The sequence below is a fragment of the Sphaerodactylus townsendi genome, linkage group LG02, assembly GCF_021028975.2.
Source record: "Sphaerodactylus townsendi isolate TG3544 linkage group LG02, MPM_Stown_v2.3, whole genome shotgun sequence".
NCBI lineage: Eukaryota > Metazoa > Chordata > Lepidosauria > Squamata > Sphaerodactylidae > Sphaerodactylus > Sphaerodactylus townsendi.
The window spans coordinates 144,752,967-144,773,935 of NC_059426.1; the positions used below are offsets into that span (position 1 = coordinate 144,752,967).

At 42.4% G+C, this 20,969-nt stretch overlaps 1 protein-coding gene across 14 annotated transcripts in view; it reads left to right on the forward strand.

The window, feature by feature from the left end:
• Window positions 1-20,969, forward strand: part of NRXN3 (neurexin 3) — a 1,536,364-nt gene that overhangs the window by 76,335 nt on the left and 1,439,060 nt on the right. For all 14 annotated transcript variants that reach the window (XR_007243535.1, XM_048485034.1, XM_048485036.1 and 11 more), the window contains exon 2: window positions 4,953-6,107. Coding sequence is in view for 13 of the 14 variants with exons in the window: in XM_048485034.1 (XP_048340991.1) it covers window positions 5,399-6,107 (709 nt within the window). In the remaining variant the exon portion in view is untranslated. The remainder of the gene's footprint in view (window positions 1-4,952; window positions 6,108-20,969) is intronic.

The following is a 20,969-nucleotide window of genomic DNA, read 5'->3' on the forward strand; positions in this document are numbered from 1 at the left end:
ACAGGAGGCTGTGTATGTTCATCTTTTCATTATTAGTTGGCGGGAGACAATGGAACAGATGTATTTTGCTTTTATAGGACTCCCCCCCCTTCAAGAACCTTGAATTATGCCACAAAACATGTTCTTTTAGATTTTCTTTGGGCAGCACGCAAACAATGCTTTGAGGCAAGCCATTCTTGCGTCATTCTCATTTGGGCTAACCTGTTATTTTCTTGACTAAGGGAGGTCTTTGAATAATGGTTTAAGAGGCATCACTGCAGATTCTGAAGCATTTAGAGTTGCTTGGAGCATCTTGATGGCTAATTTACAGTTTATTATATTTCTATTCCCATCTCATCAATAATTCCAGCCCTGCCCCATGTCTCCCCATGCACTTTCCCTGTATCTTCATCTTTCCTTATTCTACGTAAAATCACAGGCTGTGTTAAGTGTGACCACCAGGGAGCCAGGAGGAGAAAGGTAAACAGAGAGGATGTTCCACAGTAACTTAGCAAGGCCCGAGTGGGAATAAAGGTTTCTCAGTGCCTCCAGCTTTTCCCCTTCCATCCTTCAGAACCAAGCTGTTAACAATTAAAAAGAATAATCTTCCCTCTGGTTTTGAGTTGATTGCATTTGTGTTTATAGCATTTTAGCTAACAAGCTCCAGGTAGGCTGCTGCAGGAAATGGTTTATGCTGGGCATTTGGATTCTTGTATCTCTTTTGCTTTCAGGTGCTCTTGTCTCTGATTGTAATTATTTTGTTCAGTTTTACATCTGACTTGGTTTACCATGTGGCAACCAGAGAGATTTATGTCTTCTGTTTGTGCTACTTATCATCCACAGTAATATTTCTTGTCTCACAGAAATCCAGACCAGCTCCAGGGGCAGAGAAAGAACTTGTCATCTCTGGACTGCTGAGGATGACAGGCAAAAGAGTGACAAGACACTGCTAAGATTTTGGAAATATTATTAGCAGAAGCATAAAAGACCTATTTTTAGTGTGATTTGTGTTGAAATATAATGAGGAGCTTGTTTAATCTGAGCTTTATCTTGTGCCAAGGAGACAATATAAAATGTTTCTTCCAAGTAACCAGTACTAAGATCTGGAAAGCTAGATATGGGCAGGCTCCACAAATGAAGTGCAGCTTTGGGTGCCAGATCTTGCCCTAGTTCCACTCCATACTCACCAGGTTTCATCCTAGCTCTGTCCCCCCCCCCCCCAAATCCAGTTTCTGCCCTGTCTCCTGGACTTTCTGGATCTGACCCTTGTTTCCAGCAGTGGCTGGTTTGAAATATAAAGCTGACACTCTTATCCCACATCCTGCCCTGATACTGTTTATATTTTTAGCATGAAAGTTTGTTGCCTCCTAAAATAATTGTTACCCCTTGCACAATGTACTGTATGTTTGTTTCAACAGATGCCTTTGAGGAACCATCTCCATCCATATGAGCTCAAATTAGGACCAAACTAGATATTCAGTGTTTTAAAGAGTTTAGCACAGGTTCTGTTGATGCACCCCAGGTTCCCCACAGCCAAAGAGAAGCTGCAGGGAATGGATATTCAAAAATGAAGTACAGCCAGTTTGCACCCTGAATTCTTCCATGGGGAGAAAGAGCTTCTGCCGCCTCCCAACCATTTTGCCATGCAGGAGGGAATTATTCCCATTTTTGTTGCTCTGTGTGTGTGCAGGAAATGCGGAAATTATTCTCCCCTACACTGTTTCAATGTGGCACAATGGCTAGGAATCCTGCCTTCCCCTGTGGTTGCTTTCTGAGCCCAAATAGGCTGTTCATTATTTTTAAACAGCCATTCCCAGCAACTGGTATGCAGGGAGACTGAATACAAAGGTTTGGTTTGTGTCCCCATACTTTATCAGGTATAACATTACCACATTTGATTGTTGGTTGTTGTCCGTTCCTGCTTGTGCAGTGCCTGATAAGAAAACAGTCCACAGTCTGTGTATGTGTTATTGGGACTGTTTGGGAAGTTCATCTGCATCCTGAGGATCATGTGAGTTTCTCCAAATAGCACCCCCTGAACAGTTTCAGGCTCTAAAAAAAGCCAGCCAGGAGAGGTTAAAACTTTTCCACATGCACCATGGTTCTGATCCTGATTGGGCATTGCACATGCAGAAGCTGAGGAGAACCCACAATTCACATGTTGTTTATGTTATGTCTGCCATAGGGTGAGGATGCAGACCCAACCTGCACGTTCTGTAAAGTGTGAAAATGCTTTTTCCCAAACCTGGAATAGTCTCAGGAGACATGGACATTAATGTGTTCCCTGTGTTACACATGAGTCCCTCAGACTGTTTCAGGCTGGAAAAATGCCCAGGGGTAAAGGTTGACGTTTATTCTCCCTATGCACTGTGGTCCTGATCTTGATCAAACACTTCATGCCTAGGAATTGAGGAAAACCCACAATTCATATGTGATTGTGTTACATATGACACAGGTCAGATGCCTCTGACTTGGTACTGTTTGAAGCGGTATCAGGCTGGCTGGCCTACAAGCAGAAGCAGAGTGAGGGGAAACTCCACCAAGGGAGCACATGCACTCCACCACAGCAGCCACATCATGCCATGTCCCCGCCACGCCCCCTCTGTAGCCTGGCCATGCCTCCTCCGCGGCTCCGCCTGGGACATCGCACCCCTCCCCACCCTGTTGGCACGTCACCTCTGCCTACAAGGCTGCCTTTTCAGTCACCTCATGCATGTTGTGGTACTCCTTCCTGCTGGAGTTATACTTGACACATCTCTTCATAGTTGAAGATGGTTATTTAGCAGTGCAGTCCTGAGAAACAGGCTTAGAAGGATGTAGCTATACTGTTAGAAGGTTTTGAAATAGGGCTGCCAGTTCTAAGTTTAAGAGATTCCTGGAGATTTGGAGGTGCTGCCTGGAGGGCATATAATGTGTGGATACAATGCCTTACAGTCTACCATCTAAAGCTTCCATTTCCTGCAGCGGGACTGAACTCTGTAGTCTGTAGCTCAGTTGTAATGCTAAGAGAACTCCAGTATCCATCTTGACATGAGTGAAACTAGCATGAAGTGAATCAGTGGTTGTATGGACTGCCGTGAGAGGAGGGTTTGGAGATCTGTTTTGAACAAATTCCAGATTGTAAGAAAATACTGCCAGAACTTTTCATTCTGATTTGTGTGATTTTTTTAAAAAAAATCTGATTTATGCATTATTCTTTCTGATGGCTTTATGTTTTATATTGCCATTTGTCACCATTGCCAACCATCTTGGGTATTCCTTAAACTGAAAAACAGGATGTAAATTCCCTAAATAAATAAAATTAAAACTCATAATGGCCCTCAGTCCAACTACAACCCTACTACTCTTTCATGATGAAGATTTTAAAAGTACACTAATTTCACTCACATCCACCAATTTACTCACATCCACAATCTACCAGTAAACGACCTATTTCTGAGTAGTGTTCAGGTGAGATTTGTACTTGAAAAATTATCCTGAATGTGCATACTGGCTTTCATGCCAATATTTCAATCTCCTTGGGAGTTTGTGTGATATAAAACAGAATGCCAAATAGGCTAGTTGAACCACAAGCCAGAAACCTTTCCTAACCTAAAGAACTGGCCACAATCCAGAGAGGAAGTAGCATATATGGAAGGCACTAAGAGATAACTGGGGTAAAACAAACCAATAGAAAACATGAAGAACAGGAGCATAGAAGAAATTATAATATTAATAAGCTCTCAAGGGGTAGTGATAAAGAATAATTACTGTTCCCAACTGGACATTAAAAAGTTCTGAATACGGGTCAGTCAGATATAGGTCCACAGAGACTGATTTCCTCTTCCTGTGTGCATTCTACCTAGAACATTTTCAATCAGATCCTATGAAAAGTTAGGCATCTTTTTTTCTATTCTTTTCAGTGTAGAACTGCATACATTGCTTGTGCAAACACCAGCTGGAAATAAATAGTTTATTCTAAAGATCTATTCACAAGTCTTTCACTACTCTGTATGGGTGGGTTGGATCTTTAATATGTAAAAGATGATTCCTTCTCAGCTTTGGTGGTTGGTGGCCATTAGAGTAGAGATCCTAATGTACTCATCTGTACAATAAAAGGGGAAAACAAATTACATCCTGTGTTTGTATACACTGAGTTCATGCTCCTCAAATATGCAGTGGATACACATGCAGATCTGAAGGGAAGAACATTATTGGATAGCTTGGGGTAGCCCTACCATCCAGTATCCTCTTTCACTTTTCAAAGCCTCCAAAGTCAGCAAAAGTAAAAAAATGTTTTCACATTATTGTCTCTGCTATGGTTTACCTGCAGCCTGTATCAAGTTAGATGTTTGGAGCTGGCATTTAAGTTGTATATTTGATGGGACAGACAGCGAATGTGTTTTACTGAGCAATCTGGAGCCTGGTTCAGGTATTCTTTGAGGCAGATAGTGTGCATAAGAAATGCTTGACTTTTCTGTAAGCTTTCTAAGTGCAAATGGATAGTGTTAAGTGTTGGGGGATGATGGATGCTAGTGTGGCTTGGCTAATAGGTGTATCACACTGTTTTATTTATTTATTTATTTATTGTTTAATTTTATATACTGGCCAATCCCCGTAGGGGATGAAATGTTCCATGAAGCTATTGGTCTGATGAGCTAGGCTATCTTAAGTTCATCAGATCTCAGAAGCTGAGCAGGGTTGGCCCTAGTTTGTGCTTGGATGGGAGACCACCAAGGAAACCTTGGGTTGCTATTCAGAGGCAGGCAATGAAAACCAAGTGGATGTCTCTTGCTTTGAAAACTCTGGGGTTGCCATACATTGGCTGTTACTTGACAGCACTTTCCAATATCACCACTGGCCAGATATGAACAGCTGGATATGTTCTGATCAGTGTGTATTCATTTCTAATTTGACAAGCTCTAACATCGCAACAATAGGATTTGTTAAGCAGAATTAATCTTTTTAACTATGTTCTTCTGGTGTTTCTTCAGGGATTGATTTGCCAAGAAGTGGGAGAATAAGGAACTGGATCAACCTCCTTACACAATGAAGATTGACCTCTTCTTTTCTGTCCAAGAAGTTACGTGCTCGATGAGTTCATGGTTACTCCTGCTTTGCTGCTGTCGCCATTGCTTCTAAGGGAATTGTTGTTTGGAGACTGGTTAGCTCCATTCTCCACTAAAGACAGTAGCTGTCAGTAACCCAAGGCCAAAAACCGGTCCTGAAAAATCCTTACCCTACTCCTTCTCGTCTTAGGATAAAGGCCTCTGGATCCTACCGGATAGCTGAGATCTTTCCTTGGCCTGGAGAATTTGCCACTTCATCTCCCATTTTCGCTTGTGGAATTTACCTGTTATAGTGCTTATCACCAGAGCCTCTGCTGTGAGGGGTGTTCAACCTTTTTTGTCTCTTAAAAGAAAAGCAGCTTCTTTCAAACATGGGCTTTACTCTCCACTCTGCCTCTTTCACCCTGAAGGTGAGCTTGTTGCTGGGCTCTTTTCTTAGCTTGTGTCTTGGGCTTGAGTTTGTGGGTGTCCCCAATCAGTGGGCACGTTACCTCCGCTGGGATGCTAGCACCAGGAGCGACCTCAGCTTTCAACTGAAGACTAACGTATCAGCTGGATTGCTCCTTTACTTTGATGATGGTGGCGTCTGCGACTTTCTCTGTTTGTCCCTGGTGGATGGACGTATTCAGCTCCGATTCAGTGTGGACTGTGCTGAAACCACAGTTGTCACAGATAAGCAAGTTAATGATAGCAACCTACACTTCCTGATGGTCAGTCGCAACCACCTCCGGACAGTTCTTGTGGTGGATGGCGAAGCCAAGCCTGGAGAGGTCCGACCTCAGCGTCAATTCATGAATATTGTCAGTGACCTCTTTGTTGGAGGTGTTCCATCAGACATCCGTCCTGCAGCCTTGACCCTTGACAGTGTCCTGAGTGAGCCACCATTTAAAGGATTTATTTTGGACCTAAAGTATGGCAGTTCAGAACCCCAGCTCCTGGGCCACCAAGGCGTTCGCCTGGACATGGAAGGGCTATGTACAGAGAACCCCTGTGAGAATGGTGGAAATTGCTTCCTTCTGGATGGCGAGCCACAGTGTGATTGCTCAGCCACTGGATACATTGGGAGATTCTGTTCTGAAGGTAAAAGATCATTTACACTTCTGTTTTCCTTTGGATTTTGTGTCATTTGTTGGCTGTGTTGTTTTCTCCGTTGGTTGTGTTTCAAAAAATGTAACTTCAGTGCAACAAGCAGAATACTTCTTGTATTATCACATTTGACAAGTTTGTGCTATGAATTCATAGCTTGGTTATTAGCAGTTCCCCTTTATTCCATGGGTTTGGCAAAATTTAAGAGTCAAAGTTCTCCACGTGGGCTCCATGACCACTCTCTTACCCTCTCAAAATAAAAACAGAGGTGAAGGTTTATGCGAATCATTCTAATGTCTTCAGCCAAGAGCAAACACTGTTTTGACTTTTTTATATGGTCAAGGAAGAATGGAAAGAGTAAGTGTCAGTCCACAGTGACACAGTCGAGAAATCCTGGGTATTAATAAAGGATTTGTATAGCCTGAGCACTCAGTAGAAATTCTGCTGCTCACAGCATATTGACTCTTGTATAGCTCTGCCAGTTGTTCTGGCTAGATTTTAAGATGACGAATTTATCATATTTGTTTGTGCTGGGAAGCAGGTAAAACATGACATCCCATTAGATCAGTTACTTCATGTGAAGAATGCATGTGCTGTGCTGCAGACAGGTGATGCTACTTTTGAACAGGAAAGCACCCAGTGTAGTATCCTGGTTCCTTTAATTCTGTTTGATGTTCAAGTCCACTTTCCCCAGATGGAGGTATCAAGACTAGGTTAGACTACTGTAACTTGCTCTACGTGAGCTTGCCTTTAGCCTTGATCCGGAAATTGAAACTTGTACAGAACGCGGCAGCCAGGCTTCTTACAGGAGCATCAAGCAAGGACCAGTTTATTCCAGTCCTATACCAGCTGCACTGGCTGCCGATCAAGTTCTGGGTCATGTTTAAAGTGTTGGTCTTGACCTTCAAAGCTATTCATGGACTTGGACCTGCATACCTACAAGACTGCCTCTCCCCATATTGCCCCGCTAGGCCCCTCCGTTCATTGGAGAAGGACCTTCTGGTGATCCCTGGCCCTAAAGCTATCAGGCTGGCCTCTACAAGGGCCAGGGCTTTTACAGCCCTGGCCCCTACCTGGTGGAACAGGCTTCCAAGGGAGATCAGGGCCCTGCGGAACCTGCAGAGTTTCCGCAGGGCCTGAAAGACGGACCTGTTCCACCAGGCATTTGGCCAGCCTGGTTAAATACATCACTGCCATTTCATCTGGCCTCCCGTGGGCATAAAGGTAGTGGGGGGGGGGGGGGATGATGCCATCTGACGAGGTATGTGTCCGATTTTTATTTTTATTATTGAGAATCAGTTTTTATGTTATGTTTTTAAATTGTTTTATCATCGTTGTTCACCGCCCTGAGCCCCTAGGGGGAGGGTGGTTTAGAGATCAAAGTAGGTAGGTAGGTAGGTAGATAGGTAGATAGGTAGATAGGTAGATAGGTAGATAGGTAGATAGATAAGAGTGGAGAGCAGTCTGCTAGTCATAAGGATCTTGCAGGATCCTGTAAAAGGCCAGGGTCACAGATCCAAAAAAAAGCTGTGAAACTTCACAATAGAAAATTCCGGTTGAGGGTTGTCCATCACAAGGAGCCCTTTTTAATTAGCTTGGTGAATTGGAAACTTATCAATGGAAGAAGAAGGAACGTATGTCCTTAGCACTTCAGACTGATCCTGCATTGAGCAATGGGTTGGACTAGATAGCCTGTATGACCCCATCCAACTTATGATTCTCTGATTCTGGCTATGCACCTGCCCATGTTGCTTGGGGCCATTTAGCCACTGTTTAATTATTTGGACAAAACTGATCCTTTCTTCTGACTTCTCCCTCTGCTTAATTTCCAGTGAATGCTCAGTCCTCAGTTTGTGATATTTAATCCTGTTATGAGTTGGGCTATGTCCTTGTGGTGGCTTTCCTGCAAGCTCTGTAGGAAAGAAGGGAGGCACTACCTGTTATTATTGGGACCCTGAAACCATGGCAACTGTGTATTTTCCCAAGAGAGGGAGAGTCAGAAAAAATAGGAACTTGATTTCCATGGGAAAACCAGCTAATTTGGCTTACCTGCCAAAGATACGAGGCCCATTCATCATAAAAACCTGATGGGCGAGAGAGCCATGGGGTAAGTGCCAAAGGATGTCATTGACAGAGCCTGGAGTAACTCCCATGAGGGGCAGGATGCCTAACTCTGAATGGCGTGTGAGGGGGGAAGGTTTTTACCTAAAAAGGCAGAAGATGGAATCTTCCTTTGTTCTTGCTTGAAACATGTTGCCCTGATGGTGTGACCTGTGGTACCCATCCTCCTCTGTCAAGGGGGAAGCAAGAAGCTGGGATGTGTTTGCTCTGAGGTCTTGTAAACACAACTTATCTAGACTGGTGTTTTCATTTTATTTCCTCAAACCATAACTGTGATAACTATTTCCATGTGTGTGCTCGAGTTTAATCTTTAGTAATGAATCTTCTTTCCTGTTGAAGAAAGCAGACAGTGCCTGAAATCCTACCCACACCATGAAGACCTCTCTTCCACACTGAGGATACGCATACATGGGAGGAGCTAAAGCCGTTAGCAGCTCTTCCCTTTGTACTTCCTCGGAGGGAGCCTTAACAGGGTACCCCAAGGCAGTGGTTGTTTGAGCAGCTGGGTTTTATATCTTGTGGTGGTGACAATGAAGAAGAAAAATGCTTTTGAATGCAGGCAAATGTGCAACACGCATGTGAGAACATACAGACCCAGGGAGGGGTTGTGTCACCCCCTTCCAAAATAAAATGTCCCCAAGAAGTGTTGAGCAAGAATGAATCATCAGCTCTCTCATTTGGTTGTGCCAATAAGGTACTGTTTGGAGGAATCACTCCACTCACTTCTAATTTGGATCAGGATCATTTTAGCCTGTTTCTCAAAATGTTTTTGTTCTCTTTTCTTCTTGCATTTTGTGCTGTTGTAACAAATAATTTGGAATGTCAATGTAGACTTGATTTCAGGATGACTTTCATTTTCAACAAGAAATCAGCATGTTTATTTATTTATTTATTTTGTTATTTGAATCATTAACCTGCTTTATGTTATTTGCCAGCCTGTTGATTTCTGAGCTGATTTGTACTCACTTGGTCTCTGATTTTGGTTGGTTGGCTGATGGGACCTGATCAATAGCTCCAATTTTAATAGCTAAATGCAGTGTGTACCTTTTTAATAATGAGTTTTTTTTCGACAAGGTTCAGGCCATTACTTGGCTATTGATTGATACCTGTGTCTGCAGCTGGCAAAACCACAACAAGCTCATTTATTCTGTGGACAGGGTAAAGATATATAAATAAATACTTAGCAAACCCTGCTGATAGTGAAGTTCCATTTACAGTATCTCAGATTCGTTAATGCAAACTGCAGTTCCAGTTAATGAACCTCAACGTGCAAATGTCCTAAGAGATATTTGCAGAAATCTGGCTAAAGAACATTATAGACTTTGACTTTCAGAGACCTGTGTCCACTTGAAAACAATAACAACCACAACCTGTGTATATAGTTTTCAGGATTATGCACTATGTTAGGCTGAACTGCACAGTACAATTGGCAACATGTATGGTAAGTTTCAGGGTTCTCCCATCTGATTTTGATGTCAACAGCCAGATGTCAGGAATGTAGCTGGTTCATACCGAATCAGACCATCTGCCCAAAGGTCATTATTGCTTACTCTGACTAGCAGCTGCATTCCAGGATCCTTGGTAGAAGTCTTTCACATCACTGACTGCCTGGTTCTGGGTTTAAAAAACAAAACAAAACTGGAGATGCTGGGGATTTAATTTGGAACTTTTGACAAAACAGACAGTCTTCCACTGAGCTACCCCCCTTTCTTTGGGGGAACTTGTTTTATAAGAACCTGAGGCCTAGTTGGGTGTTGGGACCATGATATGTGTGTGTGGAAATAAGGATATTCAGCCTTGCCCCATGCAGTTTTCCTGATCTGAAATAGGGCTGCTATTTACCCTTGGGAGAGGGGAGGGCTGTGTGTATAGCCCATCAGGCCATATTGCAACTAGGGCACATATTGTCCTTGGGTCATTTTGGGCTGGGAAAGCAGGAGAGCAGAAAGGCCCCTTCTCTCCCTGCACCATGACTCTAATTTGAATTGGCAGCCCAGGCACTTGGTAAACAAGTTCCCCCACTCCTGACATTTGACAGCTGGCATCCAAGTCAGGTTGGGGAAAGCCAGACCCAAAATGGGGTGCTGTGTGGTTTCCGGGCTGTATGGCCGTGTTCTAGCAGCATTCTCTTCCGACGTTTCGCCTGCATCTGTGGCTGGCATCTTCAGAACACGGCCATACAGCCCAGAAACCACACAGCACCCCAGTGATTCCGGCCGTGAAAGCCTTCGACAATACAGACCCAAAATGTTATAAATTGTAAAGCATAGTGACCAGTTGAATACACACTCCAGATTTTTGGGGTCTCTCATCAAGATGCCATCCTTCTACTTTTTTGCCACTTCTGGTGCATTGCTACCTTCTCTTTGCCCAAATTGCCATCTGAAGGGAAGGGGAGAAAGAGGGAGAGAATAGACCAATTAGATTTACTCTGCTGTGGCACATCTGTACCACAAACATGTGTCCTTTTCATGCCAATAACATTTGTAAATTTCTCCAGACAAATTCTGCGAATTGTTTTCTGGTAATGGCGATAAGACTCTCTTAACAGCAGGTTCCATGGTTTCCTGAGTAGGAGGAGTGAGTACTAAAGTAGTTTGTGGTGTAGATATTTCCTCTGAATCTAGCTGTTTTAGAGTCAGAGAAGATTTTTGTGTAAGAAGTGACTTCTGCTTGCTGACTACATTTTTACCATGGGTATGTATTCTCATAGAGCAGCATCAGGAGTTCACTTAGAAGAAACAAGTGAAGTGGGAATTATAATATAGCTTCAGTAGTTTTGTTTATTGTGTGCAACAATTTCAATAAAAACAAAAGTTGTAAAAAAATCCTTTTGGTTCTTCCCATCTACTAGCCAATAAATCTTCTCAGTTTTCTGGGATTGCTCTGGCCATAAAAATAACTCAGATCCCCATTGGGGTTTGAATTGCACAGATTACAAACTATACATTGAAATTATGTCTTTGTAAATACTTCACATAAAACAAAGACAGAAACAGCATGCTCATCAGCATTACTTTCAGCTTTATAAGATCAAGAATAATCAGGAAAGTTCCAGGTTTTGAGGTGGCTCTGGGTATGCCCTCCGTTCCTCCTCTCTTCTAAGCATGCTGTCTTATCATAAAAGCACACATGTTCCTGAGAACAGAACATGACTCTTCCATGTTCCTTTAAGCTTCCTGGATGTGAGCAAGAGTAAAAGCAGCATAGAATTCGTTCGTTTGTTCGTTCATTTGTTCATTCATTCATATTTTTATCCCGCTCTATCCCAAAAGGGATACACACCTTCCCCTTTAGGTGCCTTTCCAAACATAGAGGATTCCATTCCATAAAGTTCCATTCCATTATTGTCTGTGTGCAGAAGGGACAAGCATCTCTGGTTGGTGGTGGGCTATCTGTCAAGCCATCGGTCTTCCATAATGAAAGTGGGGTAGGTTGCTCAAAGGTTAATAATCCAAACAAGTTCAAACAGTTACCTGTATGACTAATGTATTAATATACTAATGTCTCTAATATTCAATCTGCAATATACACTTAAGTAATATTAAATAAGCTTTTATATTGCGTAACATAAACAATATCTACACAGGCTTATTGTTATGTAATAATTTACAGAAAGAAACACAAACCAAATAGTCCCTCTACAAAGCGTTCACAACAACAAATTAACATTGAACAGTATGCACATGGCTGTTGTTGAATGACTTCACAATACTGTCACAATGACCCACTATCTTATAATTTTCCAAAAAGGCTACAAAAATCCTTCAGGGTTTTTTTTTGCTTTGCTATGTATGAACTGGCTCTCCAGGATAGAAACACTGGCCTGTTACTCCATTCTGGTCTCAGTACCTTCTATTGAAAGCAAGTAGAACCCTTTGTGAGCCCTTTGTAGAGGGAATATTGGTTTAGGTTTCCTTGTGTAAATTATCACACAGTAATAAGCCTCTGTAGATATTGTTTAGGCCACGGGTCTTGACAGATGTCTTCACCATGCCAGTCCTTGCAAATTGGTCTTCTGCATACCTTTTTTTCACAGGCATAAACCGTAGAGTTGGCATGTTCTGAAAGGCTATCTCACATGTAACCTGGACAGCCGATTGCTTGTAATTTAAATCATAGGACAGGAAACAGCTCTCCTAGAATTGAGTCCAGTAGCACCTTAGAGACCAACAAGATTTTTGGGAAGCAAACTTTTGAGAGTCAAAATTCTCTTAATCAGATCCCTATTCTAGCGGTCCTACTGTAGACCCACACAGCTACCCCCAGAAACTGTGTTCATGGAATATCTCTTGCATCACTTGCCAGATCAGTTTGCAGAAGAGGGATTTCCAAATCTTGCAGTGTAAAGTCTCCATTCCTGATGCTTCAGGTGAAGCTGAATTGAAATTCTCTGAAGAACTTCTAGCAGACTTCTCTGGTATAGCAAATCCATGTAGACGATGCTGCCACCATGTAGACAAAGTGACATCTCTGAGTGTTCATGCAGCCCTCAGAGTGTCCAACAATTTCAATAAAAACAAAATGCAGCTTGAATAGGGTCCTGATTGCACCTCTTTCCTTGATTACAGAGCAAGATTTCCTGGGGATGCTGCCTTCTGCAATGACAGAAGAGCTTGTCACTCTGTGATTATTATACTTTTAACCACAGAGTGAACAGATTTCTCAGCTCCCTTTTAAAAAGAGTCAGGTTACTGCAGGGCTTATCTTCCACCTGACCCTTTGGCATGACCAAGGCTCCCTGTTCCAGATGGGTTTGGTGGCAGCTGCCTGGCCCTCGCTTGCAGGCATGTGGTGCCCTGTTGCCACCTCCCTTCCATTTTATGACACTAATAACCATTCTGGCACTGTTCCAGGAGCCTGATGGCTGCCCTTAATTTGCATATATTTTGTAATCAAAAAACAAATGAACACGGCCATAATATTTGCCTCTACTTGCATCTTCCTTGATGAATGAATATAAATTGCTTGTTATTTGAATTCATCAGTGGTAAACAGCCAAAGTGTTTGTCTGATCCTTGCCCTGCTTTTCTAGGTTGAGAGCAGGCCCGTGTGGACTATGTGCAGTTTGAATGGCTCAGATTTAATTCTCCAGCTGAAAAACTGCACTTAAGGAAATTTGTAGTAGCCTTGGGTTGCACAGTAAATGGAAGGAGGTAGAGATAGGCTCCATGTAACACCCCTCTTTTCATTCACTTGATACTGGCCTTCTATAGCTGAGGAAACATACAATGCAATCCTGAGCAGAGTTACACTCTTTAAAAGTCTATTAAAGTTAATGGTCCTAGAAAGGTGTAGCTCTGTTTAGGATTGCACTGTGAGACTTTCAGGCCAATGTGACTAACATGCTTTACAGGCTGCTTTTTGTGCATCAAAGATGATTCACACCACCACTTTTATTGCCTCTAACCTTCATCTGTGGTGTTTTGTTAAATGTCATAGATTAAAGAAAACAGATGGGGAAGCCATTGTCGGAATCTACTTATTTGTCTGAGTTATCTTATGCTCTGCGGTTCTTGCAGAGGATCTCAAGGCAGCTTACAGATATATTTTTTTTGGAACCACACCATAAATATAATTTAAAAATACCTAGAGAATTTCCTTAAACATTAAAACATCATTCTACCATGGACACAACTCCCTAGTATTAAGTGGTTGCAAATGAGAAATAGAGTCCTGGGTCCTTGCTGATGGGATCTATACCAAATGTAGGTTTTTGGGGGCAGCTACTAAAGATCAATGGTCTTGGGAGAGCCTGCCACTGCTCAGCAATTTCAGTGAGAACCTGTTCTGTCCCTTTCTTTGGGTGGTGGCCGTGGTGGTGTTTGACCCCAAGATAAGACTGGGGTTCCTTCTTCCTTAGGAGAGCATGCTGCCATCACAGGTAAAAAGTGATGGGTTGCATCTAGACTAAGACACTTCCATCAGTGGAACACAACTTTTCTCTCCCTGCCAGCTGCCCATTAAACTGCATGAAATGCTGCTCTTGGGGAACCATGGAACATCAATAATGTTGTGAGGAACAAATTGAAGGTCTACAGCAAGAAGAGGATATTGGCAGAAATGACACCGCCAGTTCTTTTAGTGGAAAATTTAGTCTGGGCCTGGTCTGTTGGCCTCCCCTTTTTCAGGTAGTCAGAGGGCAGGGAGCAGAGGATGGTGCCTCTGTCCACTGTTCATTTACCAGATTGAGCAAGCAGTGGTGGGTGGCAGGAATAGCAACTGCCAGCTCTAGAACATGATCGGGTGAATGAGCCATGCTTGCTGCTGCAACAGTAGCTACTGGTTTGCTTGGGAAGATGATCTGAAAAAAAACAGCTTCTTCTGTTTCATTGCCAGTCCTGCCCCCATTCTCTTTAGGTTCTGGCTGCATCTTGGGGAGTGGGGCTCACTGAATAGCATCTTGATAGTGGCTCCCAAAACCTGGAGGTAGTCAACTAAGCAGGACTAGCTTAGTTGACTAAAACATGTCAACTTCTGTATCTTACTTTTTTGCCTTTGGTGTTGGAAAGTCACCACAGCTATGGAAAGGGTAGAAGAAGTTCTGAAAATGAAAAGAAGCTCACTGGGTAGAAAGGCATTGTGTGAACTAACTCTGATTGAATTCCTTTTTTCTTTTGCACATCCTTTACAGAATAAATCCTTTTTGTTTGCATATTTTAAAGCTGTTTTCCAGTCGTGTCTTAATTTGATGGTGATCCAGATGGTCACTAGAGAATCAAGATGAACTAATTAATGGCTGCAAAGTGCTTGCAGGCAACAGAGTGCAATGTAAGCACAGTTTGTTGTCATTAATAATACTAGTAAATATCAGAGGAAGGAAATCTACAGCCTTTAAGCAAGGTCCCAAATTGTTACTCTAATTTATGATTGTCAAAAGTACCCTCTCTTAAATCTTAAGAGTGTGTGTGTGTGTGTGTGTGTGTGTGTGTGTGTGTGTGTGTGTGTGTGTATATTCATATTCACAGTATAGTGTATTCATACACACACACACACACACACACAAACTTGAAATGGGATATTGTATGTGCTGTGAAAGCTGAGCAGGAATGGGGATTCCAGTTGCTTGAATGGAGAGGAGATAATGTGCACAGCTACAGTATATAATTGGAAATTTGTGTTATCAGTGACCTATCCAGTCCTCACCAGGGTGATAGAAGTGGAAAATGGTTGCAGTCCTGTTTGTAAAATTCAAATCAGGTACAAGCTTCCATATTTCCATGGGTTATATGTATTATCTGGATCAAATTTGAGACTCTAGTATCCATCATGGAGCAGCTGAACATCAGCTGAGTTGTTCTCTGATATTTTTTGGTATTTTGGAAAGAGTGGACCGGTTTTATTGGAGTAACTTTCTTCCTTCCCTGTACTGGAAAACTTGCTTGGGAATAATAGGAGATACAGAAAAAGAACTAACACATTCAATGAACCCAGGACATTAGTCTAACATTCATCTTACTCCGTGGATCAAGTCCTCTGGGCTGATAGAGAATGCTGTTTATAAACTCCAGAGGAGGTAAAGATAGAATTTCACAGGGGATTCCAGTGAGCAATGGAAACTTTGCAATTTATAGCACGCAAGGAACATGTGGAGGAGAATGAGGATGAATGCACAATACACAGTCCCTGAAGCTGCTAAGAGAAGACCTGCATCTTACCTGTGTTACCAGATGCTCAGTGCCCAGGGAGAAGGTGATTATAAAGAGTGATTATTCCAGAATGACTCTTTTTTTTGGTTCTGACCTTCCCTACCTGGGGAAAGCAATGGAATTTTCCGGGTGCTGCTGCTGTTCAGTGACAGCAACATTGGTCTTGAGTGGAACTACACTGTTTTCCCACAGTCCTTCACTGCAGACATACTTGTTTTACCCCCAAATCTGTCCCTTGTGGTTTATATTGATTTCTGTACACAATGCTGCATTTATGAATTTATTTTTAATATGTATATTTAAATTTAAAACATTGATTGTCTTCATATAAGGAATTATATCTGTTTTCTTTGGGTTTATTACATCTCCCCCCAGATTCTGCATTTTTGAAAATTATCTTATTGTAACATTAAAATGTTAAAGAACATCAGTGTATAAAACATTCATGCTGCTAATGCTAGTGATTCATATGCACTTTTTAAAAATCAACAATTGTTTAGTGGGCTGGATGAAGTCAACCCTTTAACACACTCCCATCCAATTTTCCTTCTTATTGTATTCTCTGTCCCACATGAGTTTTTCTATAAGGTCCCCCCCACTCCCAGCATAGCCTTTTCCATGGTCAAAGGAACCTTCCTTTCCTTTGTCACTGGAGAAAAGTTTGGTTGGATCCAACTAATCTACTTGCTTCTGTTTTGTCTTCTAAAACATTTTCAGCAAAAAAAAATTGGTGGTGATGCTCTGTGATGTTCATTTCAAACTAGGGCTCTTTCTGCACAGGCGGAATAGAGCCCCCCAGGGACAGCAAAAACGCTGTCCCTTGGGAGGGGTTCACATGGCTGTCGCTGCTGCATCACAGCAGCAACCTTGCCACCTCAAAGTGGCGCAAAGATGCTGCTTCCAAACCTCTATCCCTGAACGACAGTGGCTGGAAGGCACCATTTCCTCCCCACCATCCCTGAATGCCAGACCTTGTCTCCTGGCTTCCAGCGACTCCAGAGCCGCCGCTCCAGCCTGCGGGTGTGTGTGTGTCCCCCCTGGCCTCTGCGACGTGCCAGAAGCCAGGAGACAAGGTATGGCATTCAGGGATGGCGCAGCCTGTGCAAAGGCTGCGCCGCTGCCTGCACCCCTACCAGGACCGTCTGTGCGAACAGTCCTGGGGCGTGTGTGTGCGTCGGCATTGTTTATGCTGATGCACCCCCGCTCGCGCCCGTGCGGAAAGGGCCCTTGTGACAAAATGCAAGTTTTCTACATTCTAACAATAAATACTCATCTCTGACATTGTAAACAAATGTTTTCTATACTAACTCTGCAATCCGAAGAACACTTTCCTGGGCATTAGCCATATTTAATCGACTGGAGTAGGATTATGAATAGATCTATTTCAGATTGCTCTCTGAATCTGATTTTTTTAAATGTTCACGATACTCCACCTATCTATATGGAGCATGTCAATGTATGTGGGTTGGATGTCTGCTTTTGGCATTCCCTCACTTTTTTTACTAATGTGCTACGTCCAACCTAGTGACCATAATTATTCAGTTACCTGAGGCCTGTTGTACAGTTTTTACATATCATCTGGCATTTCTGCATGTGTGGTCTCCTTCACTTTGAGTGAACATTCCCTTCTGGATTTATTCTCGGTTATGCCCACGTATTCCCTTTTCCGGCACTCAGCCCACTGTCAGAACAGAGAATTCCTGTAGTTTCTGAAAGCTTTTAAAATGCAACTTTTTCTTTCTCTATGCAGGGAAGGTAGAGGAGATAACCATGTGTAGCTTTCCTTGGGTTTTATCACTTGTCTCCACCTTTCCCTACCTAGACCATAGTTGCTCCTTCCACTTTTTGGGCAAGCAGTTCAGAACGATCAGAACTTAAAAAAAAATTGAATGGTGAAGGTCTGTTGCTGGAGCGTGAACCTAGTGAAATTGAGAAGGTTGGTCTAGTGAAGTAACCAAATATGGCACGTGCATGCACACACAAACACACGGAGAGGACAGCCTCCCCAAATTGAGGTTGCATGGAAACAACAAGGCTGCTCGTGGGCTGTCAAAATGACAGCACATCTCAGCTAGGGACACTTCACAGGAGGGTAACCTGTGAAAACAAAAAGCTGCAGTGAACCCCATTGCAAAACAAAGTTAGAGAGTCAGCTGTGCGGTAAGTAGTGATTTTTTCCTTCCTCAGATTTCTTCCTCCCCTCACACACCTTTGCTGTTGTGTGCCTGCCTTTTGGAGTATGTGAATACCTTTTTATGTTGTTGTTACAGTTTATTGACTTTTCTTACTTTTGTATTGCTCAACAATGCTTTCCTTGGCTTCCTTTCCCTGTAGTGCATGGATTCTTTACATAGTTGTTGTGTTCAGTCCTTGACAATTAAATATTTCCTGAGTCTATTTTAGGAACATTTAATTATTTTTGCCTTAAATCAATGTTCTTTCTCCACTCACAATTATGTCCCTTCACTTTTGTAATGTTATTGTCTTAAACTGAATTGAAAACCTTTTCTCACTTTGAGAGGAATGATGAAATTTTATTTATTAAAATATTTTGTATTTGCCTGGATTTTGATCTACAAATTACTGTGCACTTAAAATATATCAAAAACCCAAATAGCCAAAGTACAATAATCTAAAATGTTTGAAGGCCAGCTGAAAAAAAAAAAATCCAAAGTAGAGCTACATCTACAGTAGATTTAAAACAGGGAAACAAATTAATTACATCAGATTAAATTCAGTATTCAAGTCAACACCAATAGAATTAATGCAGAATATCCAGTTAACTACATCCAATTAGAAGGCTGTCTTCACCAGTTTATGAAAGGTTAACAAAAGTAAGGACAAATGAGCAGGAATTTCATGGGCCCGAATTCCATAATCCCAGCACTACCACTGAGAAGGCCTTGTGAAATATTGCTGCCTCTGAAGGTGTTATGATGTGGAACTTGCATGCCTGAGGGAAAACAGAGAAAGATGCAGTCGATGAGACTGACTGGGACACTTCATTCACCAGCAGGAAGCAGATGCTATGTAGATTGAGGCTGCGCGGTGGGTGAGGGGGGGTTTTGGGGAGCAGCAGTAGTGTAGTGGTTAAGAGCAGGTGAACTCTAATCTGGATGAACCGGGTATGATTCCCTTCTCTGCTGCCTGAGCTGTTGAGGCTTATCTGGTAATTCAGATTAGCCCGTGCACTCCCACACACGCCAGCTGGGTGACCTTGGGCTAGTCACAGTTCTTCGGAGCTCTCTCAGCCCCACCTACCTCACAGGTGTTTGTTGTGAGGGGGGAAGGGCAAGGAGATTGTAAGCCCCTTTGAGTCTCCTTCAGGAGAGAAAGGGGGGTATAAATCCAAACTCTTCTTCTCTTCTTGTTACTGAGTAACTTTAGGCTAGCTTCTCTTTTCAAAACTAAACTCACAGAATGGTTTTGAGGATAAAAATCAGAAAGCCCTAAGTTGCCCTGAGCTCCATGGAAGGGATAAAAATGGTGAAAACAGTTCCTCGGCCACTGGTGTAAAAATAGGAACTAGGAAAAGTAACTGCACTTTAACTCTGTCATCTTTTTAACCACCTAAACGGGCACACAACACCATGCTGCAGGTCACGTGATGTAACTAATAAATAAGACACATCATTAAGTATCAAACAATAAATAATGAGGTCAAATGTAAGTGATGATATGCATGATCAAACCTGTCATAAGAGCAGAATTCATTTCATTTGTATTTTTACGCCAGCTGGGTGATCTTGGGCTAGTTACAGCTCTTCTGAGCTCTCTCAGCCCCACCCACCTCACAGGGTGTTTGTTGTGAGGGGGAAGGGGAAAGAGTTTGTAAGTCCCTTTGAGTCTCCTATAGGAGAGAAAGGGAGGATATAAATCCATCTCTGCTGCTTCTTCTATAAGCAACGGCAGCTTAATGGATAGGATTGTCACTTCTAGGTTCTGGAGAGGGCTTAAGAAAAGCATGGACATGAGAATATCAGCAAGTCCAACTTTTTTTTTTCATTGGGAAGGGAAAAATTACACATCACCCAAGAAGCCACGGTACATCAGTGATCACTGAAGTTAATATTTTTGCAGACCTTTCTATAGATGAAGAGTGCCTTGGAGACAAGGGCTAGACATAACTTCTCAGAGCCCTATGGCCCTATACTACTGTTATAACACATACACCCAAACTCCATACATTCAGTTTCTTGGGTTGTGAAATTCAAATCTTGATTTCTGAAATTTCACATAGACTGTGTATTATGCAAATAGGCTTGTACTTGGCTCCCCCTTTCTCCTGAGAATTTCTGAAGAAGAAATACTGAAAATGCAAATAAATGCGTGTTGCATTTTGAAGCTGTCCATTTCAGCTCTTTAGCTACGCTTTTGAGAAGACTACAGGGATTCATAGTGTGCTGCCAGTTGATTACTCCTCTTTTTAAAGTCTCCATCGGAAGTCTTGAGCTCAGACTCCATCAGCTTCTTTTGCAGGCTGTTCATTCAATGCTTGGAGTAACATCCTACCTATGGAATAACTACAATCCAAGTGATTTGTACCAGAACATACTACCTATGGAAAAGACATAAAGTATTTGTTTAAAAGATTCTCTACAGAGATATTTCCTTGAACTATAATATGTACTAGAGTATCTTTAGACATCATAGAGATTATTTCTTTGTAAGTTATTGTTAGTACCTATTCTATGTAAGTTTTTCACATTATTTGCACCTGTGGAGTTGTTATGTATGGTTAATTGTTTATCACATAACATATAAAATGTTGTCATTGCAGCAATAGTGTGCAACATTATTTTTTATTGTTGCGTGATTCTTTGGTTGCCCATTGCATGCACGCTGTTACAGATTCTGTTTTCCTGGAATACAATTTGGCCACAGCCTGGTTTTTTTTTTGGGGGGGGGGGGGTATGCTGGCTGAAGGAAGCAGAGGCACAGCATAGGGGACGGAACTGGCACTGGGCAGCATGTCTGCTGTCCCTCAGTGATTACTGGGCAGCATATCTGCTATTTCCCAGTACTAACCTTCCCCCAGCTCGTTGCATGGGCAAAAAACCAACACCCAGAGGAGCAAGATGGTGGG